The sequence below is a fragment of the Necator americanus genome, chromosome I, assembly GCF_031761385.1.
Source record: "Necator americanus strain Aroian chromosome I, whole genome shotgun sequence".
NCBI lineage: Eukaryota > Metazoa > Nematoda > Chromadorea > Rhabditida > Ancylostomatidae > Necator > Necator americanus.
Genome location: NC_087371.1, coordinates 26,505,630 through 26,518,219, shown reverse-complemented (window position 1 = coordinate 26,518,219; position 12,590 = coordinate 26,505,630). Strand labels below are relative to the sequence as shown.

At 40.1% G+C, this 12,590-nt stretch overlaps 1 protein-coding gene across 1 annotated transcript in view; it reads left to right on the top strand.

The window, feature by feature from the left end:
- The window catches only part of RB195_006932 (uncharacterized protein), a gene marked incomplete at both ends in the record, with an annotated part of 36,769 nt that overhangs the window by 13,477 nt on the left and 10,702 nt on the right, over positions 1 to 12,590 (top strand). Inside the window, 20 exons of the mRNA XM_064180295.1 lie at positions 190 to 303; positions 412 to 489; positions 1,989 to 2,081; positions 2,168 to 2,263; positions 2,323 to 2,463; positions 2,515 to 2,619; positions 2,941 to 3,033; positions 3,082 to 3,186; positions 6,852 to 6,959; positions 7,024 to 7,140; positions 7,191 to 7,288; positions 7,340 to 7,520; positions 7,619 to 7,694; positions 7,939 to 8,022; positions 8,094 to 8,190; positions 8,243 to 8,363; positions 8,416 to 8,547; positions 10,290 to 10,387; positions 10,447 to 10,534; positions 10,915 to 11,009. Of these exons, the coding sequence (XP_064037176.1) occupies positions 190 to 303; positions 412 to 489; positions 1,989 to 2,081; positions 2,168 to 2,263; positions 2,323 to 2,463; positions 2,515 to 2,619; positions 2,941 to 3,033; positions 3,082 to 3,186; positions 6,852 to 6,959; positions 7,024 to 7,140; positions 7,191 to 7,288; positions 7,340 to 7,520; positions 7,619 to 7,694; positions 7,939 to 8,022; positions 8,094 to 8,190; positions 8,243 to 8,363; positions 8,416 to 8,547; positions 10,290 to 10,387; positions 10,447 to 10,534; positions 10,915 to 11,009 (2,120 nt within the window). The remainder of the gene's footprint in view (positions 1 to 189; positions 304 to 411; positions 490 to 1,988; positions 2,082 to 2,167; positions 2,264 to 2,322; positions 2,464 to 2,514; positions 2,620 to 2,940; positions 3,034 to 3,081; positions 3,187 to 6,851; positions 6,960 to 7,023; positions 7,141 to 7,190; positions 7,289 to 7,339; positions 7,521 to 7,618; positions 7,695 to 7,938; positions 8,023 to 8,093; positions 8,191 to 8,242; positions 8,364 to 8,415; positions 8,548 to 10,289; positions 10,388 to 10,446; positions 10,535 to 10,914; positions 11,010 to 12,590) is intronic.

Sequence of the window (12,590 nt, the reverse complement as noted above, 5' to 3'; positions counted from 1 at the left end):
ACCTTTTTGGGAAGCTTTTTCTTAATCTCGTACTGTTTTTTACTACTCTTTTTTATGTCGCTAAGTTTCATCGTCATCGATATGTTTCAGTGAATATCAATGTCGATATTCATTGCAGCAGTCGACTTTCCATACTCAACATAATCACCCTCATTACCTCTCCATTACTTCTTTATGCGCTTATTTCAGAATGATTACCCGGATGTGGTGAAGTTGTTTCTAAAGATGAAACAGAACAACCGTGGTGTGCTGACCGCAATTGATCATAATGGTTTCACCTGCGCACATATTGCTGCAATGAAGGTGAAGAAAATTATCATCAGTTGTCATATTTAGAATTTTGACTAACTTATTTAAGTTTTAACTTTGTTTTAGTCGGTTGGATTCTTGTTTCTCATTCATATATTTGAGGGTTCACTGGCAGTGGTAAGGGAGTTGATGATGATTGACAAGGCTATGGTGATTCAAGCTAAGACGAAGACGTTGGAGGTAAGTGCATGTGACCTACTACTGACTTCTAGCATACATTTGGGTTAAAAGGGACTTTGTAACAGTAAGTTTATCCTAGTCTCAGTTTATAGGTTAGCCTATTACATCCTGTTATATCTGAAGGTGAATTTCATTCGCGGAAAACATTCGGATACTTCTCGGTTCCATGTTGGTGCCACTTTTTAGTGAACACATCGAGGGAACTCTTTAAATCCAGAAGAGTGATGGGATGTAAACGCATGCGTTGAGTTAGAGGTAAAGCAAACCCTTATAGTTGTGATGAAACCCACTTTACGCGTTTCCATTCCATGACTTGTACAGGCGTAAACAGTTTAGCTTCAAGGGCTACTGAGACATCTCATCCCTGGCTTTGTAGGAGTTGCTTTCGTTTCATTTTGGCTTCTACTTTTAAAACAGATGATCCGATCCTACTAATTAGTGAAATAAATCCAGTACCGAGGATTTCCGCGAACGTTGCCTTCATGTAGAGAAGAACGAGAAGTAACAGCATCAAGCACCTTAGCGACACGTCGATGAGTTCTGGAACAGCGAGTCCCTGTGATCAGTCAGGGGGCGCTGTTTAGAACATGTTTCATATTATTCTGTTACTATTTTATGTATTGCGGTACCTTCTAGAAATGTAATTAACAAAAGGTAGATAATATATTGCCTGTATATTATGATACTAAAATTTTGTGTCTTGAATTTTGAAAATTTCTGTTTTTTTTTTCACGAGAAGCGGGATCGTTCTCAAGACAGTTCGGTTCAAGGAGGATTTTGGTGCAACGACGACATCGACTAATTCATATCTCAGTTTAAAATCTGATCGCACTCATTACGGTCCAATGAGTGACTTCTACACGCGGCGTTCACAACATAGCTTGAACGATAAGATTGTAAAAATTGATCTACGTCTCCTTACCAGAACATCCGAACAAAGTCGTCAATTGTCTGAAACGGTCATCTTTCATTGCGAAAGTATTCTGCTGCCGCTCTTTCTGCATTACCGCACCATACCGCCTTCTCCACGTCCATAGGTGGCATCTGTAAGGGGTAGTTTTTGTCTAGGACAATACATTAACTTATTCAATGGAATATTTTGATGCACAGTATGTACAGGTCATCATTATACTCCTTTCAGATTTTGCCAATGTATATAAAATTTCTATCCTTAGCCGAACAAGTGGCATAGTCTGGTGGAAACGACATGAAGCATGGTGCATTTGCGTACACGCTCGAAATGGCGCGGTGGAAGCAGCGGTTTGAGCCGATGTGGGATCATCGCAAACTGCAGCGATGGGTGGCTCCAGAACGCTCTTAACCGCTACGCTCCACCGCACCGACTCCTGAGAAGCCGCGTACGCAATTGCACCGTGCTTCATGTTGTTTTGACCCTACTATATCTTAGATACTACTTGTTCGGCTAGAGTATCTAAGATACTACTTTTTCGGCTTGTCAACGTATCTACACTGGAAAAAAATTTAGAAGTCATTTTTAGGCTACTACGCTGCACATGGCTGCCGCTGGAGGACATGCGAATATCGTGAAAATCCTTCTCGAAAACGGAGCAAATGCAGAGGACGAGAATGCTGTTTGTAATAAAATTTTCGACGAGTATCATTCAAGACTCAGGGTTTTTTAAAAGTGTTTTGAGAATTCGCCTTCTAATGATTTCAGCATGGTATGACGGCTCTGCATCTGGGTGCAAAAAACGGCTTTGTTTCGATCCTCGAAGCGTTCGACAAATCCCTTTGGAGAAGGTGTTCGAGAAAGGTTGAGTTCTAAATACTAATGGCAATCGAGTTCTCTATTTATTTCGGGAACTATTCTAGACGGGCTTGAATGCGCTTCATATTGCTGCCTATTACGGGAACTCAGACTTCGTCAATGAAATGTTGAAAAGTGTTCCTGCATCAATTCGCTCGGAACCTCCAATATACAACCACCACGTCGTCAAAGAGTTTGCCACTGAGGTTTACCTACATTTTCTGATTGTTATGGGTCAGCGATAGACTTGTTTTCAGTACGGTTTCACTCCTTTACATCTTGCCGCGCAGTCTGGCCATGACTCACTTGTCCGAATGCTCCTCAATCAAGGGGTACAAGTGGATGCGACCAGCACCACCATGGTAATTTTGTTGTTCTTTCGTATCTGCTCTAATCATTCTAGTCTTCAACACTGTAACCCTTGCTTTCTTCATCACTGCATACGAATGCCAGAGGTTTGATACATTTTTTCAAATGCTGCCGAAAGTTTTCAGCATCCACTTCTTCTATTGTGATGCCATATAGGATATGATAGATTAAGGAAGAGTATCGCCGTCGTTTTTAAGCTTTCTAAATACTGTTACTTCAACACAATGCTCTCAGTTTGTAAGGCGAAAAAGGCTGATTCGCATCGTCCATCAGCTAACGACGACTCGCGTTTTAAGTTAAAAGCTTTCTTGCAGAACGTGATTCCCTTACATCTGGCAGCTCAGCAAGGGCACATCGCTGTAGTGGGGATGCTTCTATCGCGATCAACACAACAACAGCATGCTAAGGTTAGTGTCAGCCCAATTAGAGGCAGTGAATAAAACCATAAGTTGCAGGATTGGCGAGGACGAACTCCTCTCCATCTAGCAGCTATGAACGGACATTACGAAATGGTTTCATTACTAATTGCTCAAGGATCTAATATAAATGTCATGGATCAGGTGCGTGAAATGTTTTCTTGGACTTTTTTGTTGCCTCACAAACAGGGATAATAAACTAAACTAACTAACTAACTAATAAGCTCCGTAGAATCTAGGAAGAATAGTCAGCGTCTTACTGATATTATGGTTTTTGATCACTCGCGAAATTCCTTTCATGTGTTACAGTTGTTCTCGAGTAATGTTATGTCAGTGAGGTTAACTTGTCTTACTAGTAGTAAACCTTATCTTACTTATCAGTCGCGCATATAGTCGGCGTAAGAAGTCTCGTAAGGGGTACCGTTACGCGTCGCCCTCGATGTACGCGTGCGCCGTCCCCTCTCCACCCGTGTATCACCTCGATGTCTTATGTCTAGTGTATATAGAGAGAAATTGGAATTGTGAGATGTGGATGACGACATCTAACTGTTGAGAATTTGATCCTAACCCTACTCATTGCTTCCCATACTGAGCACTGAGGTGTTTAAGAAAACAGCTTTTTAAAGCTCTGGCTTCATTGTTAATTTGTTTGCTGCGTGACCGTTCTACTTTTCATATCTTCGTCGGTGTCTTCGGTTTTTCTCAGTCGTACCAATAAGTCAGATCGGCTGGTTATAAATCGGGAATGAAAACAAATGTACTGGAATAAATATTCATGAAATGAGCACAGAAGTAGAAAAACAAATCATAGCGGGATTTAAAAGCAACCTTTGGAAGTTTGCTTACAATCTCTTTGGAGTGATGAGGATTGCGGATTTACGGCGAATTTTTAATCTTTGCATGTTGTAACAATCGCCCATGTTTCGTGATAATTAAGAAAAGATCCAAAAGTGAAAATAGACAACAGTTGTTGGTTGGGAGAAGGGCAAGTTTCCAATCTGCTCTGAAGTAGCATAATTTAATTCTATTCACTTGTGTCATATTGGAGTGCAGCATTTCATCAGGATTCCCGATGTGTTCAAGAGAACTGCTCTAAGTTGTTTAAAATTCTGCGATTTTCTGAAAGTTGTTTCCAGATTGCGCAAGAGACGGATGCTATGACGATTTTTTTCTCTTGGATCAGGTGTTTGTATCCTACAGAGATCAAGATAGAATTAGTTGCAATATTAGAAAAGTCGCTGTTTCATATGAAACAATCGAAACACAGATTGCGGTGTAGTTGTACGAGGTCTGTAGGTGCTGAGGGTCTCAATAGAACCAAAATCCTCCACAACTAAAGAAACAGTTATCTACAATGTTCGCAGAATCGCCGGCGTCTGAGTCTGACGGAGGTAACTGAGGTTGCTGAAAGGGAGCAGAAATAATACGTTGGCATGATATCTTAGGGATTAGAAAATTTTCATCATGGTGGGTTGTCCGTTTGCTCACTTTGGCCCAAAAGTACCGTGAGTAATCGTATCCGAACAGTCTAACCCTCCTCGATTTCAACAAGCTGACTTTTTGCTGGATTTTTGGCCTTCGATTTTTTTCCCAAACCTCAAAAATTTCACAGCGCGATGCCGGGGCTGCCGTTCACCTAACGGTAGGGGGCCATTTCCTCATAGAGCTTAGGGTTTTGCTTTTAGCGTAAAAGAGTTAAATGAGAAATTCTTGTCAGAAATTGGTAACCTTCCATATTATTTCTCAAAAAAAAAAGAATCTCGACAGCACTACAGTACGAAACAAAGACATCTACACCTGGAGATAGGAGCAAAATTCGTGCAACGTGACTCGTGGCTGCACGAGTCTCGTGATAACAACGCGCGAAGTAAATTTCATAAAGTACAATTTTGCAGATTTCTAGAGACAGATATTACTACTATATTTCTGCAATTCTTTAAATGCTTTGATCCATACCATATGTAATCATTATCAGAGTTAGTTTGTGGCTGTCAGTGGGAAACTGTGTGTGAACGCTTCAAAAACGTGTTCCATGTCGTTCTCAGTTGTTTTTTTTTTCTTTTGCAGAGATCAACATTTCAGCTAGTTAGTGTTTTTATCCTCCGAGACAAATCTGGTACCATTTTATCGACCTCGAAAGGATGAAACGTCAGGGCAGATTCGAACCTCCAATCGATCTTGCAGCTACAGTGCAAACTCTTACCGAGTTTGCTACACCGGCCAACAACATAAATACGTAGAATTACTTAAATACAATGCTGAATATTATAAAACCACAGGGAGGTGATGGTGGCTGATTGCGTAACCTATTTATACGGTTCAGCGGACGATATTTTGTCTGTTGTAGTAGCACAGTAAAGTACACAGCATTGTCTGCGTTAAAGCGTAGTTTTGACTGTAGCATATAATGTGTCTTCCATATTGATGTAAATCCTGGATTTCCAAGATAGAAGCCACCCATTCGTCAGCAAGCGGACTAGCTGAGATCTTACTGCATTGATCTCACTACTCTAAAGGCAGCATACCACTCCATAATCTACGACCCCGTATACAATTCCACCTGAAATCCGTACTACTTCAGATTCGTGGTATACTGCCTTTAAGACTAAAAAGTCTATGGTGTATCAATCCGCTTGGGATGCGCCAGAGGTTTTGAACGCAATTCGGAACCGTTGAGGTTCTGTGAATGTGCGTTATCTTATACAATTAATTGCAGGAGCCAGCCGATGTCTCAAGTCAGTGTTTTTATCCTCAGATGAGGTTGGTACCAGTTCATTGACCCAAGGCTTGGTTGGGACTATGGTTTCGAACTGTTGATCATGCAAACGTAGCCGAAGCTCTTAGCGACTGCGCCACACTAACCCTTATCACATCTTTGTATTAAACTTACTTAATTACTTAGTCGGCGGGCTGGTATTACTGTTTGACGAACACTGTTGCTCCCACCTTCGCCGGGGTGTGTCATCCTTGAACATAGCTCTCCCAAACCTCGATCTTCAACAAGAACTCGGACAGGACCCATCCATTCTTCACTGTTTCATATACTGCGAATCGTGGGGTCTCGCTTGAACTGCCTTTCGACACCGAGTGACTCGAGTATCTCAGGTCGACAATGTCCAGTTTAGCGTAACTAAACGGAGAGTTGATTCCACGCTTCATCTGGGTATTTGACCTACTTGGGTTGGGCTTTGGACAACAGCACCTCTCAGCAATAACTGGGTTACTTTCGCCACATAACTTTGCAGGTTATATAGTTTGTACGCGCTCAGAGTTTATACTCAAATGCTTAGCATGGCTACCGCAAGCAGGCACCCCCATTATATTATGTACCAGGTTGAACGTCCAGCTAAAGCCGGAATTGAGGCCTTCTGACGCTCTTTACGCTCGCTTTCAGTCATCAATACCAATTTAAAGCTGAAGAACTTTCCGTAGATTTCTGCCATAAAATTAAAATAGCATTTTTCAAACGAAGTTTATTTGGCTTCTTTTCTAGAAAAATACAAGTGGATTTATGGTTTTCTTGTAATAATCTTGCTATTTTATCTCTGCAGATTGTCATCAAAAGAATCTGTCAGAGGAATAACCAATTCAAATAGATGGATTTTAATATATCTATTTTAATTGGTTATTCCTCTGACAGATTTGTCTTTAATTGTAAAAGATGTTGCAGAATTTTTTACAGCATGTTCACAGAGGGTACCATTCTTCTTTCAGTTCTTTTTCTTCGAGCCCGCTTCCTTTGTGTGGAACATACAACTATTACAGGAGAGTATACAAAATCATCAAGAAATTCACTTAATCAATTTTAGAACGGCTGGACTGGAATGCATTTTGCAACGAAGGCTGGTCATTTAAACGTAGTCAAATTGTTTGTTAAGAGTTCAGCCGACGAATTAGCCGAAACGAAAGAAGGCAAGGTACGATTTGCATGCATTTGTCACTTTCGAATCCCAGCTTTTCTAAGTCTGTTCTCAATTTGAGGTACCGTTGTGCTTTGCTGCCGCTCATAACCACATCGAGTGTCTGCGGTTTCTTTTAAAGCAAAAACACGACACACACCAACTTATGGAGGATCGTCGATTCATATTCGACCTGATGGTTTGTTACAAAATAGGTTTCATTTCATGAAAGTGGAAGGATATATTTAGGTGTGCGGAAAAGGAACTGACAATGAACCACTGCAGGAGTTCATACTTCAAAGTCCGGCCCCTATAGACACCGCAGTTAAATTGTCAGCTCTGTATAGGTACGCTGTTAGTACTGACACATTGATAACTTCTATATCAACGGATTGAAGAGACATGTCGGAAAAGGAGAAGGAACGCGCGAAAGACTTGTCCAATGTGGCTGTATTCTCCGAAAACATGGCTGTGGAACTGCTAGGGATTACCGCAACGGAATATAATGCTGCGATACTACTCAAAGCAAAAGACAATCGAGGACGTCCGTTGTTGGATGTTCTGATAGAGAATGAGCAGGTTGTTGTCGTAAACTATTATTAAATTTGGAGGTTAAAATGACTCTACAAACATCCGCATTTTCATTGCAGGTTGATGTTCTTTTAATATTATTTCAGAAAGAAGTGGTGTCGTATGCGTCTGTTCAACGATATCTAACGGAAATCTGGACCGCACGTGTAGACTGGTCTTTCGGTTGGTTTACATCGTAAAGTCTCGAAGATTGTTTTTCTAGCGCTAAACATTAGAATATTGGGGAGAGTACATTAGAAATGACATCTTAGTTTGATTCACGGATGCTTGCTTGCGGGTAATCTCTAAACTTTTTCAAGTGCGACTGAGGTTGACACTTCCTCTGAGCTCAGAGATGGTCCTGGAACGTGTACTTACTTGAATTTTTAGATTTGACTAAAAATTCAATTTTGTCCTTCTTTTTTAGGTAAAACTGTTGCATTCACTTTGTTTGTACTAATTTGTCCACCCGCTTGGTTCTATTTCTCGCTTCCTTTGGACAGTCGCATAGGTGAACGTTTAGACACATATTATGCTTTAAGCTTCCTTTCGTGCTCGGTACTGTAGCTTTTCTAATTTCAGGTCGAGCACCAATCATCAAATTCGTCTGTCACATTGTTTCTCACGTGTATTTTACTATTCTATTAACTGTAGTTGTACTAAATATCACTCACAAAATGTGAGAATTATTTTTCTGTTCTTCAAAAGCTTTGAAAGAAATTATCATGTAGGTACGAGGTTACATCAGTGGTGCCTAATCCTGTAGAGTGGTTACTGCTGCTATGGCTCAGTGGAAATTTGGTGTCAGAGTTGTCTAATGTAGGAGGCGGCTCTGGTTTGGGTATAGTGAAGGTAAATAATTCTTCTTCGTTCCACGCAAAATTTCTAGAATATGTGCTATCAGGTCCTCATATTGGTTCTTTCTGCTGCTGCTATCGCCGTACATGTGCTCGCTTTTCTGCTTCCTGCCGTTGTGATGACCCATCTTGACAACGACGAAAAGCTGCACTTTGCAAGAACTATGCTTTATTTGAAGGTCAGCTTTTCGAAATGTTTGGTTTTCTAATGTGATCTACAAAATGAATATCTCTTGCTCATCCTTACCACACTATGGTGCAATTTTTCCTTTTTTTCTTGCTTTATAGAATTTTGCTTTTGATCTGTGCAGTAAGCTTACTCTATGTGCATATGTATATGTGTATGTGTGCATATATGTATGTATATGTATGCATATCCGACAACCAAGACGCCCGTACACTTGACAGCTTGGAGATCACATTTTTTTTACTCAAATCTGTTTCAAAGTACTCACCCAAATAGAATACCCAATGAGACTTATTTTTGCTGTTTCCGATATTTTCCACGTAATCTGAATCTTTGCAGATTACCCTTTGTTTTTGAATTCAAGAAATTACACAGTCTGCAGCGTTGTCGGTACCGATATCGCGATAAAAATCTGATGGAACACATTTGCATATTTCCCTTCTCATAGCACTTTTTATGATGTTTCAGCAGATGTACATATGCGCCGTAGGCCAAGCAAACTCTGCCCTCTGAGGTTGAAAAATTTCTACAAGATACAAGACTTGTCTAAAGAAAAAAAACACTGATTTGATACGTCATTTAACTCATACAAGTCATTGATTAGGTCAGACATGCGTTCATAATCTTCAACTGATCCTGAATTAAAGTCAAAGAAGTAAAAATGACGTCAAGGGTCTCCATTATTTTTGTATTTTTCTACATTTCCAACCCTCTTTTTTTGCGTTTCCTTCATGTTTTCGTAATGCAAAAGTCGCAGTGACAGGACGGGATGTGACAATGTAGGAGAATAATTACCGGATGCAGACACTTTGTCACGAGATCGGCACTTCTCTCATGGTTCGCGCCTTGTGTATGGTTGTCAGGGTGAAAACGTCTGTTCCCCAAATAATTTGCACATGGGAAGAAGTATTAATAATGAGGTACAATGATTAAATGTCCGCCGTCAATTGATCCGGTTGATATGGGCTAACGCGTTCACTTCAATTTGGACTCATTTGAGACTTACGAGAGCATGTCTTCTAGCCTACATCATGACTGGCGGCGGCTGTTCATGCATCGAGACAGTCGGTCATTTTTATCCTCCAAGGCAAATCTGCTATCTAATTACCGACATCTTCAAGGACTGCAGTCGTAGAGAAATGGCAATACTAGGCAGCAAGAAGATGAAGATAGCTGGACGTAGCCTTGCTATTCCGAATCATTCTAGGCTCATTAAGCTAGTATTCAGAAAGTAAAAATCGTGAAAATTGATAACGCAAGTTATATGCTACGATTTGATCTTGAAGCACTGCAAATCGATGAACTGTCAGAGGTTCACAACGATTTCCTGCGTAGTTGATAAGCAAACGGAACAACAAGAAAATCACCGTGAGCATTTGGAGTAGCAATGGAGTACTGGTTATTGATACGAACTCAGCCGGGATTTGTAAAGAAATTCCTTGCAGAATTGTGTTGAAAACGTAGTCATTTATCTTAAAGGATAAGTAAAATCTTCACAGTGATTGTTAAATTGTCCCGATGCTGGTGACAAGATAAGAGATCATATTTTCGATCCATGATCTTAGGAGGCTATTTTTTTCCAATTCTTTACTGCTAACACATTCTTTCGGTAAAAATTAAAGTAATTAAGAGAAGATTATTTCTGTGAACTACATAGGATAAGGTGGACAAATTGGAGACTTGTTTTTTTTTTGCTTGTCATCTCTTTTTGTGCTAATTCAAATAGTGTTTCAGAACCAGCTTTTTGCATTTGCTTTACTTTTTGCTTTCGTGGAATACCTCGACTTCCTTACAGTGCATCACTTATTCGGGCCTTGGGCCATCATTATCAGGTACGTCTCTCGATGATCTTTTTCGGACTACAAAATTCATTAGTGTTTTTTCTTTGCAGGGATCTTATGTACGATCTTGCTCGTTTTCTTGTTATTTTGTTGTTATTTGTTGCGGGTTTTACTTTACATGTCACATCTATATTTCAGGTAAGTGTGTATATTAGTTCTATAAAGTTGCACTAATTGTTCGGCTATACAGTTTTGAGTTGACTAGTACCTGCGACTGCATTTATTTGTAGGAGAGTCTTTTTTTAATTACGCAAGCTTCATCAAGATCTAGGTACTCTTGGTACTCTTCTTGTTGTTATATTAGCAGTCTGTAGTAGGATCTCATGCATTTCATTTCCATTCATTACGTGATAAGTCATCCTCGTCTCAAGTTTGTCTTCTACTTTTCCTCAGGTTCTTCTAGTAAGAAAACCAACTTTTGGAAGTTGTCATTACAAAAGACCTACAACACCTGCACTTACTTTTACCTAGAAGATGCCTTTGAAGTAGGGATGCAATTTCCACAGTTTGTTTTGCAGCCAGCATACCAACCGCTTGATGAGGATAGCGCCGAGTTGATGCGCCTTGCTTCTCCTGAACAAACGCTCGAAATGCTGTTCTTCTCATTGTTCGGGTGGGTTCTCTAAAGCAAGAAGATTTGCTACCTATGCTAACAGTATCTCTTGTTCATGATATTACTCTTATGAAACAAGTACGAGCCTCCTTTTTGAAGATAGCAAAATTGCAGAGCGAAAATAATGTGACGACACATAGGTTTAATATTTAGAATTGAAGGGATGTTCTCGTTATTTTCGCAGGTATCGTGAACATTTCTTTTTGCACTACACTATGTGCGGTGAAATGAAACCGTGATTTGTATCTCACCAACACAACCGTTTCATCTTTCTCTACTGAATAGGAATTCCTTAAAAACTTCGTTGTGCTCATTCCTATCATTTGTCACGTGAGGACTAACAGAAAGTTCCATCGCCTATACTGTGAAAGTTACACATGTCCATTGACTTTTTCATCGTGAGATTCGGCAGCTTATTTCGAATCTCGATGTGTGAAGCTCATTTGAAAAATTCCAATTCTTTCCAGAATTTGAACATTCACAACAACACATGAACAGAATTTCCAGTTAAGATCATCTTCAAGAAGACAACGTATAAGTGAATGAATGAATAAATAAATGTGTGTACATACGTAACAAGACAGTTACGATTGGTATCCATGGCCATATTCACCCCCCACCAAAGTAACTCCTCGAGTTCTTGCGATAAATGGTTGAACTGGTGCGACCCAAAGAAATGCCCCATAATCATCAGTAAAAGGATTCGCCCGACAATTGTCGCTGTTGTACCAAACTTCTATGTGGGTATCGGACAATCGTCTTTCTCGAGCACGATTTTTCTTCTCAAGGAAAATGAAAAGTTTAGCCGGTTCCTGGTAAGACAGTACAATGATCGGCATAGGTGATGGATATAATAATGTCGTGGAGCATTTTGATGACTATACGAGGAAAGTTGAGAGTTTTAAAGCCATTAATATGTGCCTATTTCCGAAAGCAGTTGAACTAATACGTTAGCGTGAAACCGCACGTTACAACTGCAGTAGCGGCTAAAAATCAATTGACAAACGGTGTTTTGAGGGTTTTTCTTCTGAAAATCACGGAATCGTCGCCAAAAGTGCACCAGATCTGTCATTTGGAATTATTTTTCTAACCTTTGGTTTATTTTATGTATTTTTTTGTGTTTCTCTTAGATTTTTTTAATTTTATTGTTTTTTTTTTATTTCATTCAGATTATGGCTGGAGCATTCGGAGCACGGCACATATCAAATGAAATCCAAAAATACATTTTGAGAGGGATCGATCAAGGAATGAGACAAGTCGATTTATCAGAACTGTTTATCGTTTCCAGAGCGACTATCTCCGCTTTTCTAAAGAAAGTGTTAACATATGGAGTAATCAGAGTCGCCAAGTCCAGGGCGAAACTGAATGATTACACGAGTTACCAACAGCATTTTTGGAAGGAGTTGTGCTGACGCTAGGCTCACTGCCTCCGATATTCAAATTGAATTGGCCATCGTCCATGAGCAGACTCCATCAATTAGAACTGCTCGAAGACGCCTAGAAAGTGTCAGTCTCCATGGATGGCTTCCTGTAAAGAAACCAGCTCATTTCAAGGAAGAATCGTGTTACCGGTGTCAAGTC